This window comes from Zingiber officinale, chromosome 5A, assembly GCF_018446385.1.
Source record: "Zingiber officinale cultivar Zhangliang chromosome 5A, Zo_v1.1, whole genome shotgun sequence".
Classification (NCBI taxonomy): Eukaryota; Viridiplantae; Streptophyta; class Magnoliopsida; order Zingiberales; family Zingiberaceae; genus Zingiber; species Zingiber officinale.
Window position 1 is genome coordinate 83,442,068 of NC_055994.1, and position 21,168 is coordinate 83,463,235.

The window sequence follows — 21,168 nt, forward strand, 5'->3', positions numbered from 1 at the left end:
TGAATTACCTAGGGTTGAGGATGGTTGTATGCTTTCTTCTTCATCCCTTCCGGAAGTAGAGGCTTCTTCTTCTTGCTCCAATCTTGAAGAAGAACTCTCCTCCTCCTCTTCCTTAGATGTTGAGTAGCCCTAAACTTCTAATTCCTTTCCTCCATGATGTGAGCTACTTGGCTCACTTGACTCCTCTTCATGACTTGAAGTGGAGCTCTCCTCATGGAACTTAGCCAAGTTGTTCCACAACTCCTTGGCATCGTTGTATCCACCTAACTTACACAAGATATCATTAGGTAATGAAAATTCAAGGATTTTCGTTATCTCGTCGTTGATTGTGGATTGGTGGATTTGTTCCTTTGTCCACTTCTTCTTCTCGAGAGGTTCTCCCTTTTTATCCACCGGAGGAGTAAAACTTACTCGTACACAATTCCAATTCACTGGGTTAGTCATAAGAAAATACTTCATTCTTACCTTCCAATACGCGAAGTCGTCGCGATCGTAGAAGGGTGGAATCGTGATGTCTTCTCCAAGTAGATCCATTCTCTAGCTTGTGCTCCCTCGGGTGTTAATCCGACGAAGAGCAACCTTCGCTCTGATACCACTTGTTAGGATCGACGGTCGAGGCTAGAGAGGGGGGGGTGTGAATAGCCGACCCCAAATTCGCGTTTCTTCCTACAATTTTAGTTAGCGCAGCGGAAATACAATGTAGAAATGAAACAAAGAATAACAAACCTTAAACTCGACGATGTAACGAGGTTTGGAGATGAAACTCCTACTCCTCGGCGTGTCCGTAAGGTGGACGAAGCCTATCAATCCGTCGGTGGATGAGACCCCGGATAACCGGCTAATATGAACTCCTTCTGGGAGGAGAAACCTCGCTATAATCTCTCTTGCAACAGCAAGAATGGAGTACAACAAATAGAGAAAGAAAACAAGAACAATATAAATGTAAAAACACTTTGCTTGCCTTCTCGTCGACTGGAGTTCGATGAAGCAGCAACTTCACGATGTCAACACCAGCTGATCACCCAGTCGAGGGAAGCTCACACGAAGCTTCAGGAATAGGGAGCTCAGCAAAGCTCAGATCGCAAGAGTGAGGAAGAAGAACAACCACTGTAGCAGCCGGAGCCAACCCTTGAAACCCCCTTATATGAACCTGCGAAGAAGACAAAGAAGACACAGAGAGAAATCTAGCCGTTGTGTCTCAATGGCTAGACCTGGACCGATCAGGCTCCATCCTGATCGGTCCAGACCTTCTCTGATCGGTCTTGGGGACCGATCAGGACCTATGCTGATCGGTCCCCAGACCGATCAGCACGCTTCACAGAGAGTTGCCGAACTCTCTGATCGGTCTGTGGACCGATCAGGACTCAGGTGGATCGGTCCACAGACCGATCCCCCTCTTTCTTCTCCCGATCTTCTTCGCTCCTGTATGATTACTGATCGGTCACCAGACCGATCAGGTAATTCACAGAAACACACTGTTTGGTTACTGATCGGTCACCAGACCGATCAGTCAACCAGCGTATCACTGGATCGGTCACCAGACCGATCCAGGTTTAGAGCTCCCAGCCCTAAACCCTACCTGGTCCTGAGAACGAGCTACCGAGCCCTCTCAGACCTAGTCCGGAGAACGAGCTACCGAGCCCTCTCCCATGTCCGGTCCAGAGAACGAGCTACCGAGCCCTCTCTGACCTAGTCTGGAGAACGAGCTACCGAGCCCTCTCCGACTTCATCCGGTCCAGAGAACGAGCTACCGAGCCCTCTCTGACCTAGTCCGAAGAACGAGCTACCGAGCCCTCTCCGAATTCGTCCGGTCCAGAGAACGAGCTACCGAGCCCTCTCTGACCTAGTCCGGAGAACGAGCTACCAAGCCCTCTCCGACTTCCTCATCTGGTCCAGCTTCCATACTTTGGACTTTTCCCGTGCCAAGCTCCCTGCTTGGACTTTTCCCGTGCCAAGCTCCTTGCTTGGACTTTTCCGTGCCAAGTCTCCATGCTTGGACTTTTCCGAATCAAGTCAACTCAAGTCGGGTCAACCAGGTCAACCTTGACCGAAGGTTGCACCCACAATCTCCCAAGTTTGTATTCTTGTCAAACATCAAGATACAACTTTTCTATTTTCGTCAAACATCAAAATACAACTCGAGTCAGGTCAACTCGAGTCGGGTCAACCAGGTCAACCTTGACCTAGGGTTGCACCAACAATCTTCTTTAAGGGTGTCAATTCGGGTGGATCGGGTCGGGTTGAATTTTTTTTAACCCAACACGAATCCGACCCGAACCCGTCCAACCCTAACAACCCGAACCTGACCGGCCTGGATAACCAGAAAACCCAATTCAAAATATTTTTTTTTTTACTATTTTTCTATAATTCTTCATTTTTATCTTAATACTCCATCATTATCATACTAACATTGATATTAATATACATAAAAACATCTTAATTTTCAAAATAAAATTTGATTTAACCCTAAAAAATTGAATAAATCATCTATCTGGGTCAACCCGAACCCGACCCGACCTAACCCGAAAACCCCTTCAACTTGAACCCGACTTGAACAAAAAAAAAAAATCCAACCATAATCTGATTTTTTTCAGGTCGACTTGGGTTGGGTTGTTGGGTCGGGTTCATTTTTAATACTCCTAATCTTCTCTTTGTTTTTAGCTAAAACAAGATAAAAGTTGAAAAAATTTTTTGGACAAGTATGTTATTTATTATTTTATTAAAAAAAATTAATTAGATATTTTAGGTTTTGTTTGAAAATAAATATTGTGCGAGACCATGGCCGCCTACGCTTTTTCAAGATTGAATACACCCCTCTTAAATCCACAAGTTTCCGTGAAATTTACAAATGTCTGTAAAAATCTTACAAAAAAGTTTATAGAACTCCATAAAATTTTTTTCACAACTATACGAGACTCTATAAAAATCAATAAAAGTATACCAACTCCACAAAAGTTTATCATTAAAAAAAAATCAATGAAAATCATTCAATCTCTTAATTGAATACACCTCCACTAGTTTGAGCTTGGCTTGGATTTGATTCATTTAAATATTATCAAACCCTCAATTCTAACTTATTTGATTGTTTGAAACTTTTATATTTAAAACTTATTTAATTAGTTATTGAGCTTATAATATAAATTTATTTATTCATTTCAAAAGTTTTATTTATTTATTTAATAAGTTGAAATTCAGAAAATTGTTTACAAACGTTGTTCATAAATATTGATCACGAACGTTATTCACGAATATTATATATGAACGTTAACGAGTTAAATATATATGTTCAAACTTTTTCGTTTAGTTAAACGAATTATTCAAACTTGTTCATTTAATTGCTCTATTAAATAAAAAATTATTACTAAATTGAATATCAAACTTATTCATTAATATTTGATTCATTTACCACCAATAAAAATATTATACTTTCACAGCGCAAATTTTGATTAAAATTGTAACACTATTTTGAAAACTTTTGAAAATTATATTATTTTAAAATAGTTTTAATTAAAATTATTTAAAAGTGTAGAGAAAAAATATTTTAGATATTACATTATAAGTAAAATATTCATTTTAATATTTTTTAAAGGAAAGGCGGGTGTAATTTTCCTTGTCTCATATTTATAAAATGAAAAAAGGTGCAATAAATCATCGAAAGTCATCATTGTGAACTGGCGTCTTGGTGGGCATCACGCGGCCGGTCGTCGCTGTTCGGCACGACGAAATTGAATGACTCGCCGACCGCGTGTCCGTGTAGACTCGCCGTCGAGGACGTGTCTTGACCAGTTCAACCAATAATCCTTATCTGGGCGACCGCCTACATGATCTGGTTGACTTTCCTTTAATTAACCTCTCGCTAAGTAAGAAAACTACCATTTTATATAAATAAATTATTATTAAGATTTAAACAAATCATTTGGACCGGACCGCGCATATTTGCTTCTCAAAGAAATTATATTTTAAGAAAAACATTTTGCTTTCTTTTCTAAATTTTATTATATAAAATTATATATATATATATATATATATATATATATATATATATATATATATATATATTGGTTGAGTCTTTTAGCAAAATCTCATGAATAATGAGATTAAATTTGGACAAAACTTCAAAGAGCATCACAAATTTTACAAATAGGTACATCTTTTTTTAAAAAAAGAAAAATCAAATAGGCATCTCCCATAATTTTATCCCAAAATTACCCATTCACTTTATGTTGTAGAAGTTATCGGTAATTACTACAATGTATTTAGAGTGAGTTTAAAATTTATATCATAGAAAAGCTACCTAATAATAGAAGTTACTTAATAGTTTCTACAGTATATATAAGTTATTTAGTAATTGTCATAATATGTCTAAGATGAATTTAGGATTTATATCATGTAAAAATTATTCAGCACTTATTACAACGTGTAAAAACTACTGGTAGTTATTACAACGTATAAAAACTACCGGTAGCAACAATAATATATGTTTAATGTGAATTTAGGATTTAGAGTTTAAAATATTTAAATACTATTATATTAAAATAATTTCTATAACTATGCTAGAGTTATTTGGATGAAGTTAGTTATAAAGTGATTTGGATGAAGTTTAAATAATCCTGATTAAATTGTTAAATAGTATTTTAGTATAATAATATTTAGATGTTTTAAATCCTAAATTTTAAATCTTAAACTCATACTAAGCATGTTGCAATAACTATCGACTAGCTTCTATATATTGTAATAGCTACCGAGTAATTTCTATACGATATAAATCTTAAATTTTAAACTCATCTTAAACACATTGTAATAATTACTAAGTAGTTTTTATACATTGTAATAACTATTAGGTAATTTATATATGCTATAAATATTAATTCTAAAATTTACCCTAAACATATTGTAATAATTACTGAGTACCTTCTATATGATTTTCAACTATCCGATAATTTCTATACAATGTAAAAACTATCTAATAATTGTTACATTTTTTTAGAAGCTACTTGGTATCAGTGCTAGATCAAGAGTTAATTTCGAAATAAAATCATAAAAAAACATTTGATATTTTTTGTTGTTGAAAAAACAGAGCTCATATCATGTTTCTCTTAATTTGAGGGGGCATTTTTTCCCATTAAATTTTAATTGAATGATAAGATATAATTAAAAAAAAGTTAAATATAAAAACTAATATTTGGAATGTTCTTCTTTTAATTAGACAAGTGTACATATTCGACAAGGTCAGACTTTGTAAATATCTACTCGCTCTCTCGTTCTCATCTTTTTTTTTTTAATAATAATAATAATTTACATCATAAATCAGAATCTAAATTAATAAAATATTTACATTTATTCACAATTATTTTGTCGCTATCAATCAATTTCCTCCCCTGTTTTTCATATATAAGCACCTTCCCCTTTCCTCGACCATCTCCATGTTAAGAACAGAGATCGCAGCAATCTCTTCTCCGGCGAACCTACGGCCGTCAGTTTCCGACACGACTCTGCAATTGTCCCGGAGCGAGCTTGATTTCGTCGTGAAGGGGAGCTCCGAGCTGATCGATCGGGCACAGCTAAAGGTTCAGTAATCGCAAAGTCCGATTTTTATCGCCGTCGGTCGGCTCGGCGCGAGGCGGATCCCTCAGCTGGTTCGATAACCCTAAAGTTCGGATCTTTTGGAGTTTTCCGCTCGATCAGGAAGCGCATCGATGGGGACGCGGTTTTTCCCCGCGGTGGCGATGGCGGTGCTCTTGGTGCTTGCGCTGGGGGCGTCGGAGGCAGCGGAGAAGAAGGGGCGGAAACACGCCTACGCATCGATGATGTACATGGGTACACCGCGGGACTACGAGTTCTACGTAGCGACCCGCGTGCTGATGCGGTCGCTGGCGCGTCTCGCCGTCGACGCCGACCGCGTCGTCATCGCCTCCGCCGACGTTCCTCCCCGCTGGGTCCAAACAATGTGAGTTCTCTTCGTTCTTCATTTTTCAGAATAAAGACAAACAAATCTCTCTCTTTTTTTCCTTCTTGAATCGCGTACAAGTTTCAATTGCTTTTGACGTCAGAATCTTGTTTCTTTGATTTCTTTAGAAGCTTTTTAAATTTTCGAGCTGGCGTTTACTTCTTCGTCGCAATGGTTTGCCGTTGACTTCCGACGCGCTTCTTTCCTAATCCTGCAAATATTCAATGCTCAACAGATAATAGTTCATGATCTGTCTCAAGTTATCATCATTCAGCTCTCTTCTATCGATTTAAAATTCAATTAAATCCAGCTTTAATCTGTTCTAATGAAATGGATGGAAGAACAGGGAGGAGGAGGACGGGGTGAAGGTTGTGACGGTGGAGAACATCAAGAACCCCTACGTGACGCAGGGCAACTTCAACACTCGCTTCAAGCTCACCCTCAACAAGCTCTACGCGTGGAGCTTGGTCTCTTACGACCGCGTCGTCATGCTCGACGCCGACAACATCTTCCTCCGCAACGCCGACGAGCTCTTCCAGTGCGGCAGCTTCTGCGCCGTCTTCATCAACCCCTGCATCTTCCACACCGGCCTCTTCGTCCTCGAGGTCCAATTCTATTCCCCATCCTTTAATTCGAATACGTTTAGTGTAAAAATCAAATTTTGAACGTCGGCGGATCGATCGCAGCCTTCGACGGCAGTGTTCAAGGACATGCTCCACGAGCTGGAAATCGGACGAGCGAATAAGGACGGCGCCGACCAGGGCTTCCTGGTGAGCTACTTCCCGGAGCTGCTAGACCGGCCGATGTTCCACCCGCCGGCGAACGGCACCAAGCTTGCCGGAACTTATAGGCTTCCGCTCGGTTACCAAATGGACGCTTCTTATTACTGTACGCTCTGCTCCCATCTCTCGCTTGAAATCGAACTCATTTAGTGAATTTGGATTAATTGGTTCGTCGTTGCTCAGATTTGAAGCTTCGATGGAGCGTGCCGTGCGGCCCCAACAGCGTGATCACCTTCCCGAGCATGCCGTCGCTGAAGCCGTGGTACTGGTGGTCGTGGCCGGTTCTCCCTCTGGGCCTGCACTGGCACGAGCTCCGACGGAGCACCCTCGGGTACGCCTCGGAGACGCCGGTGATGCTGATACAGGCGGCGATCTACCTGGGTCTCATCGCCGTCACCCGCCTGGCGCGACCCAGCCTGCTCAAGCTCTGCTACAGCCGGCGCTCGGAGCGCACGGTCCCGTTCCTGCACGCCCTGGTGAGGGCCGCCGCCGCGTGGTCGGTGCTGACTGCCTACGTCCTCCCCTTCCTCCTGGTGCCACGGACGGCGCACCCCGTGGCTGGGTGGGCGCTGTACGCCCTCGGCGCGGCTTCGCTCTGCTCGGTGGTGGTCGCCGTATTCCTCCTGCCGGCGCTAGCGTTGATGACGCCGCTGGCGGGAGCGCTGGGTTCCCTGCTCGTGATGGCGTCCCCCTGGTACGCCGACGGGGTGCAGAGGGCTTTGGCCTTGTTCGCGTACGCGTGCTGCTGCGCGCCCGCCGTGTGGGCGGCGGCGGCGAGCACGGCAAAGTCGTTGAATGGGTCGTTGGAGAGGGAGTCGTTCTCCCCGAGCAGAACAGGGGAGTCCATCCCCATGACCCAGTCCAACGACAAGCTCTACTAATATCATTTTCTCCTCGATCTGTAACATTTTTACCTATATTTGTTTATCATTCCTCGAGAGTTCCGATGATATTCTCATCTCAATTCCAGCCTTTTCCGATCATCCTCTCGGACGCTAAAATCCTCAATTTGCTAAGAAGGATAAAATATTTAATATATTTACGGCTAAAAATTCTAATTTTGTAAAAATCTCAAAGTCAATTGCCCACGATCAAAGTTTTTATTTTTATTTTATATATTTATATTATCACCGCCACCGCGTCTCCTTCACGTCGCGAGAAGGCGTTCTTTTCGCTTTCTTGTCAGTGTTGCAGGCTCTTCACGTGCCTTTCTCACCCCTCCATTAATCACGCCCTTTTTTTTTGTTGCACAAAAAAAAAAAGAATTTAAATATAAAATCGAACTTTTCCGGAGAATCTACGACGTCGAGATTAATCCAATGAGAATAAATTGGCGGAGCACAATTCGGTGAGAAACGGAATAGAATTTCTTGCTTGTTTTAGTTTTGGATTAAAATAACTAACTAATGGAAGGGGAGGGGAGGAGAGGGGGGAATTTGCTACCGACAATCGCTGCCTTCGAGCGGAGGCGGCGCTCAGCAGACCCCGTAATCGCCGAGGAGGAGCTCTGAGATGGCCGCGGCGGAGGCGGCATCGCCCTCCTGGCGGAGGCCGCCGACCACGAGCATCTCCTTCTGGCGGCGGAGCTCCATGACCTTCCGGTGCGAGTTGGAGTGTTGGGTGAGCACGAAGGTGGGGCTGGCCGCCGGGCGGTACTCCGGCACGAGCCGGCCGGACTTGAACCGTACCCCGCACGCGTTGCACAGCGTCTTGGGCCCCAGCGGCCCCGTCCGCCACTGCGGCGTCTTCTCCGACGCGCAGTGCGTGCAGCGACGTACGTTCACGCCGCCGCCGCCCTTCTTCCCCTTCCCTCCCTTCCCTGCACTCTCAGCGCCGCCAGCTTTTTCCGCGAACTCAGACGACGAGGAGGACGACGGGGACGGCGGCGACGCGTTCTGCATAGTCACCGGCGCCACCAACGACGACCACACGGCCGAAACAGAGGTGGAGTGGTCCGCCCTACTCGGCGTCGTCGCCTCCCGCTTAGTGGCTGGCGCGATGACTGCCCCCAGGCCAGAATTACAGTAGGGCACGTCGGAGAAGGAGTCATCCACAAACTTCGACAGCCATTCCAGCTCCGCCGCCTCCTCGCATTGCTACACAATCAACCATTAAACCTCCTCATCAGTACTCTGCCCAAATCACACCCAAAATTCTAGCAGTTCAACCGCACCGACGATCACTCACCGGAATGTAAAGATCAAAGGAAGACGAGGAAGACTTAGGCCCCTGCAGAGGTTTGAACTCAGAGAAGTACGGCGTCGCTCCTCCCGGTGCAACACCCTCCATCGAGGGAAAACAATCCTCGTGCTGCTGCGGCGACAAGTCAAGGAGCTCATCGACGATGGGAGGAATTGAGCCGTAGAGGTACGTCGCCGCCGGCGAAGCAGCAGCAGCAGCTGTAAACGGTGCAGCAGGCGGAGCAGACGCCATCCCCACCCCCATTGTGAAATCCATCATCTCCCATTCCTTAGCCATTACCACGGAACTGAACTTCGAGAGAGAGGGAGAGATATGGGTCAATTGGAGAGGAGGATCAACTTTGCCATACAAATAATGGAGAAGGAGACATGATGGGAGCAGCAGCAACAATAATAATATTAATAATGGCGGCATGCATGAAGCCGTTGAAGTAGCAGCTACTTCTGCCCCCCTCTCTCTCTCTCTCTCTCTCTCTCCTCTCCATCATCCATGATCATCCATCCATTCATCTTCTTCTCCCTCTCTTTTTCGAGTCCTTTGTGGAGCTGAGAACCGGGGTTGCCTGTGCAGTGCGTGTCTTTTCGCCACGTGGCGTTTTATTCCATGCATGGAGATCATTGGCCCAGTACAACAAAACTTATCCCGCCGTAACTCACGTTTCTTTTCTTCACTCTTACGTGATGTCAGAGGAGCAGTTACCGCCGCCGATACGGAGGAGCGTCGTCGGGATTTGCTGTTTCTCGTCCGACGCAGCGCAGCGTGTCAGACGATGAGAAGCATGGTTGGGGAGTGGGCGGAGGCAACGGCCAGTGAGACATGCATGTGTGGTGTCGGACGCATGGGGACCACCTCATCTTCGGTTTTTTTTTTCACGGCTGGATACAGCTGCGCGATCGATGGTTCAGGGATCCGGTTCGTTCCGGATCGGCCGGTTCAAGGACAGCGACCGGACGGCGATTCGCACTCACTCTCACGCGGTAGAGCCGTACTGGCTGGACCCCGCGGAAGCGGACGAGCCGAGAGCCGCCAGGTCGGCTTCCGGGCCCTTGTACGGGCAGCGGATCGCGTGCTCCTCGTTTTTTATTCGACGTCGTGGAGTGGGGGTCGCGAACCGTCGGATAAGGCGGGGAAGCTGACAAGGTGAGGGCATCCAATCACGTGAGGCCGGATGGGATCCCGAGGTGGAGGGAAGGGGAGGGCATCGAATCACGTGCCGGCTCGTGCGCCCCTCCTCCATGAGCGCCTGCCTGCACGTGATGACCTTAACCCGGGGTCAGACTTGGCTGAACCGCGGTGAAGTAACCGCAATCGTTGTCGGCCGCAGCGAATTAGTGAACAGTTTGCTGGGGAACTTTCATCCGAATCGGAGCACGTGGCGGTTGCCTTTGCTTCCTCGCCGCGTGCCGGTGGCCGCTACCGACAGGAGCAGGGAAAGTGCTCGTTCACTTCGCCCCGGGTCCACCGGCACGTGGTCGTCGTCAGGTGGCCTGCCAGCGAAGGAAACGCAAATCAATCAATCAATCACTTTTACTCTCCGTAATTCCTTTTTCTCTCGCTTTAATAGATACTTGGTTTCAGTGAAGCTTGACTTCAGCAAGAAGGAAATAATGAAGGAAATCGAGGAGAGGCGGAGACACTACCTAGAATTCAGAGTCCAGTTGGCTGGCCATGACGGTGTGGAAGTAGTTCTCCGGCGTTGCTCACTGATTGCCCTCCAATTGCGAACTACGATGCGTTAGAAGTCAACATTCGCACCCATCGTTGACAAACATCATTAGCTTCATGAAGTCAAACGAATGCAGCAGTTAAATAATGTAAAGTCAAAAGAATGCAACTACTGTATATGGTTTTCCGTTTCTTCTTGTGGCTTAATTTAGCAAGTATGAGCATTTTATGCTTTTGATTCAGTGAGAATGGATGGTGTCTCATCAGCAACAGAAGAAAAAAAACACCAATCGTTGACATTTTGTTTCTGTATTCATACTGAAATTTGTCCAAAACTGAGTAATTTAAATAAGTGGCTACAAAAATATCAATGCAGTTACCAAAGTTCATCAAAAGTTGAGAGACCTTGAGGAACGAGGGGAACGAGAGCTTGCTACCAAATTAGGAGCACTCGAACGATCAGGTCAGCCTTGAAGATCACCTTCTCACTGAAAGGCCCATCTCTGGATGAATCATGTACATGCCAATATTAATCAGAAGAGTTGGACTATAAGCATTAAGGAGAAACTATTAGTTTAACCATCAGCATAGTTAAGTTATGTTTATCCTAATAAACTGAAATTGGTTGCACAAATCTTATCCCTTCATTGATAGCCAAAACTTGTACAAGACAAATTTGTAGAAAAACATAGCAAACCAACTTTTTGATTTTGTTCGCAAACATAGAAGATGATTGAAGCATAATACATCAAATAGTCATGATAGAATCAACCGTTAAGCTATATTGCGAGAATCAAGTCATGCTACAATCTATAATCTTTCTAATTAGTTTAATTTTGTGATCCAAGCCAAGAATCAGTTGTCATCCTTGATACAGTTTCATTATCTTTTCAAAACACCAAATGTTTAATAGTCATGATAGAAAATCTGCTTATTCTGTTTTACCCTTGCTTAGTGCCGCAAGAAATTTCCTTTTTTGATTGTTAAAGTAGAATTGCATTAAATATTATATTTAGGTTCCATTTCTCTTGATTCCGGCACAAGTTTTGTATATTGGCTACATCCAACAATGGTGTAGTGACGAACATGGTCATAATATACCCTTCACGGATTTGGTAAAAAATTCACCCACATAAAAGATAGAATATACAACACCACATGAAGTACAATTTAGGGTTTAGGAAATGCAGATGGTAGATGCTCCCATCTGCGAGAGGTAGAGTTCGTTCAAGAAATAGTGGGCGTCCACAAGTTCCCCCCACAAGCACATGGTCCAGCCACACATGGAGAAGCCCAAGCTAATCGAATTAGTCACGGTGCAGTTGGTAAAACCGGGGGCTGTGGAACACCCTTTGAATTCTGATAAGTTAGTGTTGAGATCAGAGCACAGCAGAAACATATAAATAATGAATTTTATTGTGGTACATATAATTTTATATAAAATAATATAAAAAACATAACTTGAGTACTCGATAGGTATGAATGATACCACAAATAAATAAGAGCCCCACGTATGACTCCTCTAGCGATATCTACGCACACTAGATTATGAACTTGACACGATCCATTAGGTGCTAGCTTCTTGTATTAACAAAGCATTTAAAGCACTACCGATCTCTTCCGATAGAAGAAAGCAAAGAAGAGGTCGACGAGAGAGAAATGGAGAGAAAGAATTCTGCTATTGAATCTGTCCAAGGATGACTACTTATAGCCTCCAATGAATATAAAGAGGTATGCCTTTCATATTTTCCATTAACCATCATTATGATGACTCTTCGAATTCTCTATTAATCATCATTATGATTACTTTTCAAAATCTCCATTAATTATCATTATAATGACTCTTCGAATTCTCCATTAATCATCATGATTATGATGATTCGAATTCTTTTCTTTGGATCAAATAAATCCATATTTGATCTTGATCTCGACCAGCTTCCGATATTTCAGAATTAATTAATAATCTAATTAATTCATATTCTAAAATAATCAATTAATTAATTTTAGTATCTACTAAAATAATCAATTATAAATAATGTTTGTGTCTACGTCATATGCATACGACCCTCTAGAATTTATACAGAAGATAATGTAAATCTATACACAGACTAAAGTAACCATCTAATAATAGTTTTTAACCATTCAACGTGATAAAATTAATATCAGTCATAAACTATAAACCACCATGTGTAATTCAATCTTTTTATCTAAGCCTACATCCCAATTAATTCGGTACATTATGCATTATTTCGAAATTAATTATTTTACTTGATTTTCAAGATATAATAAACTCCTCTATGATAAATCATTCCTCCCATGACTATGGATTTTGAGTCACTAATATCTCTATCGAGCGGCCAGGATGTTAACTCCTAATCTAAGAGAGCGATGAATCCTCTATTGACTCAATACTATTCTTTCTACGCTTTGCCATACACCCAACTAATGTATTAATTACAATCCAATTAAAGACTACTTTTAAAGACGTCAAAGCACATAACTCCATGCATAGAATAAATGAAGGTCTCAAGTCAAAAGATCAATTACGCTCGTTCATAAGAGAAATGACTAATGATGCTTAATATGTGGTCTTCTCTTAAACGGATCGTGTCCAGTGTATCTCTAAACTCAAGGCTCTCCCAAGTACAACTTGAATATCCATCTCTTGGTCTATCTCGACTTAGTTATACTCAGCGTTGATCTAGATATTCATGTCCCCTCTAAATATCTATCCGATCAAGAACTATTTTCAAATTAATATATCCATTAATTGGTGGGACTTTATCATTAATCATATACGTAAAAAAAAGTAAATAATTAATGATAAATAATTATCTTTATGAAATAATTATCCATAAAATATATAAGGAGTGTCTTGACACATAAGTGCACACAATAATAGTTAGAAGTGAACGTTCTGGTAGGCCAGCTGGGGAGATGAATAACCCTACAATAAAAGTTAGAATTTTTCTCTTATTATTGAACTTAGCAAAGACACACATTAATTGAACAAAAAGATAATTAACATAAACAAAAGTAAGAAGAGACTCCGATTTTACTTGGTTTGCAACAGGGTGGTTGCTAATCCAAGACGATGAACGTTCCACTAAAGATCTCCTTTGAAGAGAGTGAAATAGCTTCTTACAATCGTTAAAAGCGCAGACTTAAAAACAAAAATGAAAATCGAGTACAAAGTGTGTTATATTAGACTTGGAGTGCTAGAGCTCTATTTATAATTCACTGGTCGAAGTTAGCCGTTGGCTGACGTCACACCTCCCAAGCGCTTAGTCTCGGTTCGGGCGCCTAAACTTCGTCGCCTTGATCCACTCTACAACGGCTTCTTTTCAACGAATCTTCGCTTCCTGAGTGCTTGGACAGGTCTAGGCCCCTGAAGTCGGTTGACGTGGACTTCGTGCTGATCCTCTTCATTGCAACGACTCATTGACATGGTAGAATAGTCTAGGCACCTGGACTTGGTTCCGGCTCTTGGAGTCTGGGCGCCTAGACACAATCAATTCTGAAGTTGACCACTTTCTCATCCGGTCGCTTGGGTGATATTCTGGCCGTCCAGAGTTGAACTCACCCGCAACTCTGACCTTCTCCTAAAGCAGTTTTCCTCCCTGACTTCTCGCCCCTCGAAAGCGTTGTGTACATCATCCTTCTCGTCCATCGGTGTGCTCTTCCACAGCTCATTGTCTCTAGAAACAATTTTAAGTTTAACTAAGGATTATGGATACTTAGATAGAATATCTAGGTATATTTTATTTATACTAAATTGTCATGCTTTGTTTGCTTATCATATACCATGACATCATATTTTACATTTATGCTTATTATGAAAAACAAAAAAAAAATACCATGTCATGTCATACATACATAATGTAGTAATAGTATATTTTCTTTTGAAAATTATTCTTTTTGATGTATGTTATAACTCATCATGCATCATTTTAATTTCCTTGTAATTAAGGACAATAACATTTACTAACAAGTGACATCCTAGGTGGATATTCATAATTCCTAAAATGCTTAGATAGATATGCATGATGATCCCTAGATTAGGACAAAACCAAAATTTACATCTCACAAAGACTATAAGGTAACTTGTATGTGTTTTAATACACATTAGATACAAGTGAGATGCTAGGATGATGAACAAGACTCAAGATGTTGACTTAGTGCATCTATTTGAGTTTTAGTTTCATCAAAACACATAGTTATTTATACTTCAATCATTAGGAACGCTAATGTACAAGTCATGTGCATTGAACCCAAAGAATATGGTTGGAAATTAGTTTTGAAAATCATTTTAAATATACTTTGGAAAACCTTGGTGAAGACTATCTTTTAATAGTAATCATCATTGAAAAGTTAGACACAAACTTGGAAGAAACATTGAAGTTTTTACAAGTTTTCAATTTTGTGTCAATCTTTGAAAATAAGGTGTATATTCTTAGAAAACTATTTTTCCATGATAGTATATATCCTAAATAATGTCTACAAGAAGTTTCATGATTTTTAGAATTTTGTAAAATTTTTAGGGTATTTTTGAATTTCGCTGAAATTGAATTTCAGGAAATCAGAGATTCAATCGATCAGCCGATCGATTCATTCAGGTCTGGATTGATCGGACAATCGATTCAGAGGCATTTTCTACGAACAAAACCTCGCTGAATCAATCAGTGGATCGATTGAGCAAGTGACAATCGATTGAGTCCCAACCCAATCGATTAAAGGCTGATTTTGACGGGAAAAGTCTGATTTCAACATTTTAAGCTATTTTTAGTCCCTTTAACCACTCCTAGCACCTTGGAATATATTTATATACATTTAAGGGTGATTTTATGATGAAAACAAGGAGAATTGGTTAAGGAACACTAGATTGAAGTTTAGGATGAGATTGGTCTCCATATTGAATCTTATAAACTTTAAAACTTTAAGTTTTTGGGTTTCTTAAAGGTTTAGGGATTCTAAGTCATTGTTGGTGCAATGATAAAGGTTTGGAGCATGTCTTTAGGGGGAGTTACTCTTTAAGGACATGAAAATCTTTTTCAAACATCATGGAAGGTGGTTAATCTTCATTAGAGTAAATGCTCAAGGTTGAACATTGAAACACAATGGAGAGTGGATATCTTCATTGTTGAGTTATAGATGCTCTAGTATGAGCATTATGAAGTGGATCTATGCTTAAGGGTGAACATTGAGTACAATGAAGGGTATGAGACCTTCATTGTTGGAATGATGAATGCTCTAGGATGAGCATTGTAAAGTGGTTAATGCTTAAGGTTGAACATTGGACAAAATGAAGGGTATAAGACCTTTATTGTGGTGTTGTAAATAACGAGTGAAGTTATGAACAACGTATGAGTAACTCTTTAGAGAGAGAGTTTTTAATGTGTGCCAAAGGAGGAAAATGTAGAGTTTAAGTTAAGCCTTCATTACTAAGAAAGAGAGAGAATGAAGGAAACCCTCATTCATGATTTGGCATGAAGGAGAAGTTAAGGCGGGACTAGCCTAACTTAAAGGTATTGTCAAACATAAAAAAAGGGAGATTGTTGGTGTAATATCCCGTGGGTTAAGGTTGACCAGGTTGACTAAGTTTGAGTAGACTCAAGTTTGAGTCTCGATATTTGGGTTTCGATGTTTGATAATATATGGAGATTGCAGGAGTTGGACGCCAATTGAGGAATTGTTAATACAATTCTCCTCTGGTCTAGGACTGATCAGTTATATGTGAAGAAGAGTCAAGTAGGTCAAATATTTGACCGGATACTTGATTGAGAAAGTCCTAACTAGAGGTTAGACAGGTGAAATACCTAGTGAGTGAAGCTAGGCAGGTCAAAATCCCGATGAGTGAAGTCAGGCAGTGGAAAAATCCTAATGAGTGAAGTTAGGTGAAAGTCCTAGTGAGTGAAGCCAGGTAGTGGGAAAGTCTTGGTGAGTGAAGCCAGACAGATGGAAAGTTCTAGTGAGTGAAGCTAGATAGATACAAAGACCTGGTGAGTGAAGCCAGACACGTGGAAATCCAGATGGGTCAAGGTTGACCGGACACCTAATGTTGGAAAGTCCAAGTAGACCAAAGGATTGACTGGATACTTGGTACAAGGAAATCTATATGGACCAAGGGAGACCGAACATCTGGTGAAAGGAAGTCCAAGTGGGTCATGAAGGACTGGACACTTGACACGAGACAGTATGTCCAAGTGGGTCAAGGTTGACCGGACAATTGGCACTAGGAGAAAAGTCCAAGTGGATCAAAGGGTTGACCGGACACTTAGTGAAGAAGTCTCAGCAGGTCAAGGTTGACCGGATGCTAAGCATGAAGAAGTCCTAACAGGTCATGGTTGACTGGATGTTGGGTTTGGGAACCTTGGACTTGAGTTAAGCAAGTCAAAAGAAGGTCAATCGATCAACCGATCAATTGAACCGTGATTCAATCGATTAGCCGATCGATTGAAGGTGGGCTACGATTGAAGGTTGGCCCAATCGATCGATGGAAGCAAAATCACGAGCATAGAATGCTACCCAATCGATCAGCCGATCAATTGGGCACTGCCAATCGATCGATTGATCGATTGGGGGCTGGTTTTCTCGCGCGATCGCGAGAAAGCCTGAATTGATCGGTCAATCGATTAAGGCAGTTTCCAGCAGAGCACAGAGACGTTCTGAATCGATCAGCCGATCGATTCAAGCCTCCCCAATTGATTGGTCAATCGATTGGGATATGACTGTTGCGAAGGAAAGCGCACAAAAGCCTTCTTCCTCGCAGCGATTCGATAGAGCTTTCTTCTCCACTTCTTGCGATCATTTCTCACAGGTTTACGCCAATTCTTGAAGTTTCTTGGAGCAAAGTGTTTCTGCACTTCCAAGGTCAAGAGGCGTTTCACACAAGAAGAAGAAGCTAGCTAAGGTTTCATTTGTGTAAAATCTTGTAAGATTTTCTTTGTGTTTGCTTCTTCTTTTCTTCTTGTTGTATTGAGAGATTGTACAAGGCTTCTTCGCCTTCAGTAGTTACCGAGAATGAGTGTTTTTCATAGTGGAGAGTGCGTCGTGTGTGAATCCTTGGATTAGTCACCTCTTCTTGAGGTGGATACCAAGTAAATCTACGTGTTAGCGTTGTGAGTCTTGTTTCGAGTTCTTTCCGCTGCATATCACCATCACAAAGCAAGCAAACGAAGCGCGACGAGCTATTCACCCCCCTCTAGCTACAAATCGACCCTAACAGAAGTATGCTTGTAACATAATTTCCCTAAGGTGCATGATTAATGTTGATCTCCAAAAGGCTTTTGATACGATTGATTGGGGTTTCCTTATGTCTGCACTTGTAGGTTATGAGTTTCCTCAACAATTTTGTGGATGAATACATGAATGTATAACTACGGTCTCCTACTATTAGTCTCAACTAATATGGCTTCTTTAGTGGTGGAAGAGGTTTGAGATAAGGTGATCCCCTCTCCCCTTTATTGTTTGGAGGTTTTCTCGTGCTCTATGAAAGAAGTTTCAAGGCAGGATGCTTTTCATTATCATCCTATGTGTGCTGAGGTAGAACTCACACACCTAGCGTATGCCGACAATCTATTGTTATTTGCAAGGCCGGATGTCTCTACTTTGAACCTTATCATAGGTTGCTTAACGGATTTTGGTGACAAGGCAAGGCTTAGGGCGAACTCACTAAAATCTAACATGTATGTGGTCGGAGTTGATGAATAAATGCGTGAGCAACTACTCCATATTACCCATCAGGGTCCTTTCCCTTCCGCTATCCTAGTATTCCATTAGCTACGAACACACTATGATTGCAAATTATGGGCACTTCTTGAGGCAATCACAAAGAAGCTAACCTCTTGGTCGAAGCACACCCTGTCACATGTTGGTTGATTGGAATTAGTATGATCGGTGTTTTAAGGAGCTGAATGTTTTTGGTTGTCTATTCTTCCAATGCCTAGTGGGGTGATTGACAAGATTTATGACCTTTCTCAATCTTTTATATGGTCTACAAAACATCCACCAATCTCTTGGGCAACCATATGTCTAACAAAAGAAGAAGGAGGTTATGGGTTACATGATTTGCAAGCATGGAATACGGCTCTCCTATGCCAAATCCTATGGAACATTCAAAACTAGAGAGAGTCTCTTTGGGTGCGATGGGTTCATCACCACTATCTTCGGCGTGTGGAATTTTAACCTTGGCGGAATAAACCTTCGGATTCTCCTCTCATTAAGCGTTTACTTCATATTCATGTTCTTTTGCAGCGAACTACTTCAGTAAGTGCAATGAACGTGAAGCTCATTGAATGGCTTGCGGCAGAACAAAACGGTGCAGCTTTGACTTATGAGTGCTTTCGACCCCAAAGTCCCTTAGTTTTCGGTGATATGGAAGCCATGCATACTACACAAGCATCATTTCACAACTTGGTTGCTTGCTCACAGGAAGCTAAAGACAGTGGATAGATTGCCTTTTGAACCGAACAAGATGTGCGCCTTATGCCGAAGATATGAAATTGTGATATGAAATTGTGCTTTTGCTAGGTCTCTTTTTGAAAAAGTTAAGAGATGGTTGAACATCATATTTGAAATCACTAGTATGAGCAGATTGGTTTACATATTTCAGCATCACTACAAAGGGAACGAATGGCGCACCAAGACGCGATATCTAGCTATATCTTCTATGATTTATCTGGGATGCACATAATCGGAGTCTTTTTGAGAACATTGTACCCTGTATTGAGAGGATGTTTCACAAAATCCAAATACATGTCTCACACTTTGTAGACATCAAGTGATTACCTTTCAAAAAAAAAATAATAATAGCTTACTCGTAGATATTAATTTTTAATTCTTATACTATTTATAAGCCTGAAAAGACTGTTTAGGTTAATCAACTGATTAGAACAAGCTACGAAGAGGATAGTTTCCACTTTACTGCATAGTTCGTTTATGTGAAAAGGGTGAAAAGTCAGAGAAGAACATCTATGAGATCAAAACGATTGTAGTAAATTTGAATAGTTTTCACAGGTACAACAAGATCCTGAGAAATGGATCATGTTATTTCGCAGCAAAGATTAGCTTGCCCATCCAAGCAACATTATGTCAGGACCTCCTTCCTACTAAATTAGCCATTTAATCACTGATAATACTTCACCTAACATAATTTTGAAGAGATTGAAGTGTATGATAAGATTTAATACACTAAATAATGTTAACTCAATATGCTAGTTTTAGATATCAAAAATCAAAAGATGAGCAATTTATAATGTAAACATGACATACAACTGTATACTGACACAAGATGAAATTGTGTGTGTGTGTGTGTGTGTGTGTTAAGATGATATCAGTGGCTAAGCATTCTAAGCATTTTGTATCAAATGTTCAGATTGAAGAACATTCATAATTTCATATAAATATTTATGTATGAAGTAGCGCTTGCCAATCCTTTGCTTCCATTTTTCTCTAACCAACCTACATCAAGTATCATCACGAAAGCTGGTTCAAATTTCACATGCAAATGAATTCCAGATAACAGTATTTAGAAGATGCAATAAACACAAGTGCAGGGGAAGATGAAATATGTGAGATGAATTGTTAACTTGTTTACATGTTAAAAAAGCATAGAGCACGACTCTACAACAGTTCAGATGAGGCATAGAATTAGCATCCCATACATCAAATTAAGAAGAGGCTGTTCAGAGATGTCTTATGGAAGAAAATTGAACAATTTTGCTCGACACTCTTACATTTTGATTAGCATAATTCATACTATTTGATTCTGAAGATAGCAGATCACTGAAACAAACAGTCACATGATTATTCCCTAATACAGTTTCAAACGTAAAATGCTAAAGGAAATTCAAGTCGAGTTATCATAATCTATCAGCTCAAACGCTGACAAGAACGGAAAAGTGAACTTCAAAATTTCTGGACAAAACATAGTCAAATCCAGAAGTTTCAGCTAAACTTGCATCCAAGAATTTTCAATGGGATGAAAAGCAAGTAGACAATCGAAGGAAAGCAACGCACAGATTAGAGTAAGAGAACTACACTAGAGTATACCCTGTGAGAGAGCCCGGTCACCGCAGGACGTCGTGCTAAGACGCGACATCAGCCTCGCTGCCGCTACCGCGCTGTGCAACGGGAACAGCGACCCTCCGCAGCTTCCCAATTCCAGAGGAAGTCTGCGTCACATACCACCCAAAAGGGAAAATAAAAAACTTCAATTGATGCACACACAGAAATGTTAATCCCGCACCAACCGGAGAACTGACCTAGCGAGCGATGAAACGCGGCGGATCGGGCACGGCGCCGCTGCTCGGCGGCCAAGCAAGCAGATAGTGCAGCAGATCTCGATCTGACACCGAGCGATCGAAGGGAAGCGACAGGAATGCAGCAGCGCAAGGATCTCAAGCAGCTCGCGGTAGCCATTCGAAGAGGAATTGCCTGCGAGGGAGAGAGGACTTGATTAGGGTTTATGGCAGGAGCCGAGCCCGGCGAAAATGGGGAAATGGGTCAAAGAGGGCCGTTACAAAAATTAAATTAATAAAATAAAAAAAACAATTAACTTTCAAATATAAAATA

At 41.6% G+C, this 21,168-nt stretch overlaps 2 protein-coding genes across 2 annotated transcripts; one reads left to right on the forward strand and one right to left on the reverse strand.

Annotated features, from left to right (window-relative positions):
- Window positions 1–5,419: 5,419 nt before the first annotated feature.
- On the forward strand, window positions 5,420–7,679 carry LOC121980771 (putative glucuronosyltransferase PGSIP8). Its single transcript, XM_042532974.1, has 4 exons — window positions 5,420–5,947; window positions 6,294–6,552; window positions 6,634–6,835; window positions 6,913–7,679. Exons 1-4 carry the CDS (start codon window positions 5,697–5,699, stop codon window positions 7,608–7,610), a joined length of 1,410 nt encoding a protein of 469 aa, XP_042388908.1. The 5' UTR covers window positions 5,420–5,696; the 3' UTR covers window positions 7,611–7,679.
- Window positions 7,680–8,073: 394 nt separating this feature from the next.
- Window positions 8,074–21,095, reverse strand: LOC121980772 (GATA transcription factor 4-like). Its single transcript, XM_042532975.1, has 6 exons — window positions 20,859–21,095; window positions 20,647–20,768; window positions 11,002–11,099; window positions 10,572–10,709; window positions 8,917–10,418; window positions 8,074–8,825 (listed from the first exon to the last, which is right to left on the reverse strand). The coding sequence occupies exons 5-6, from the start codon at window positions 9,343–9,345 to the stop codon at window positions 8,205–8,207; spliced, it is 1,050 nt and encodes a 349-aa protein (XP_042388909.1). The 5' UTR covers window positions 9,346–10,418; window positions 10,572–10,709; window positions 11,002–11,099; window positions 20,647–20,768; window positions 20,859–21,095; the 3' UTR covers window positions 8,074–8,204.
- Between the last annotated feature and the right edge of the window lie 73 nt (window positions 21,096–21,168).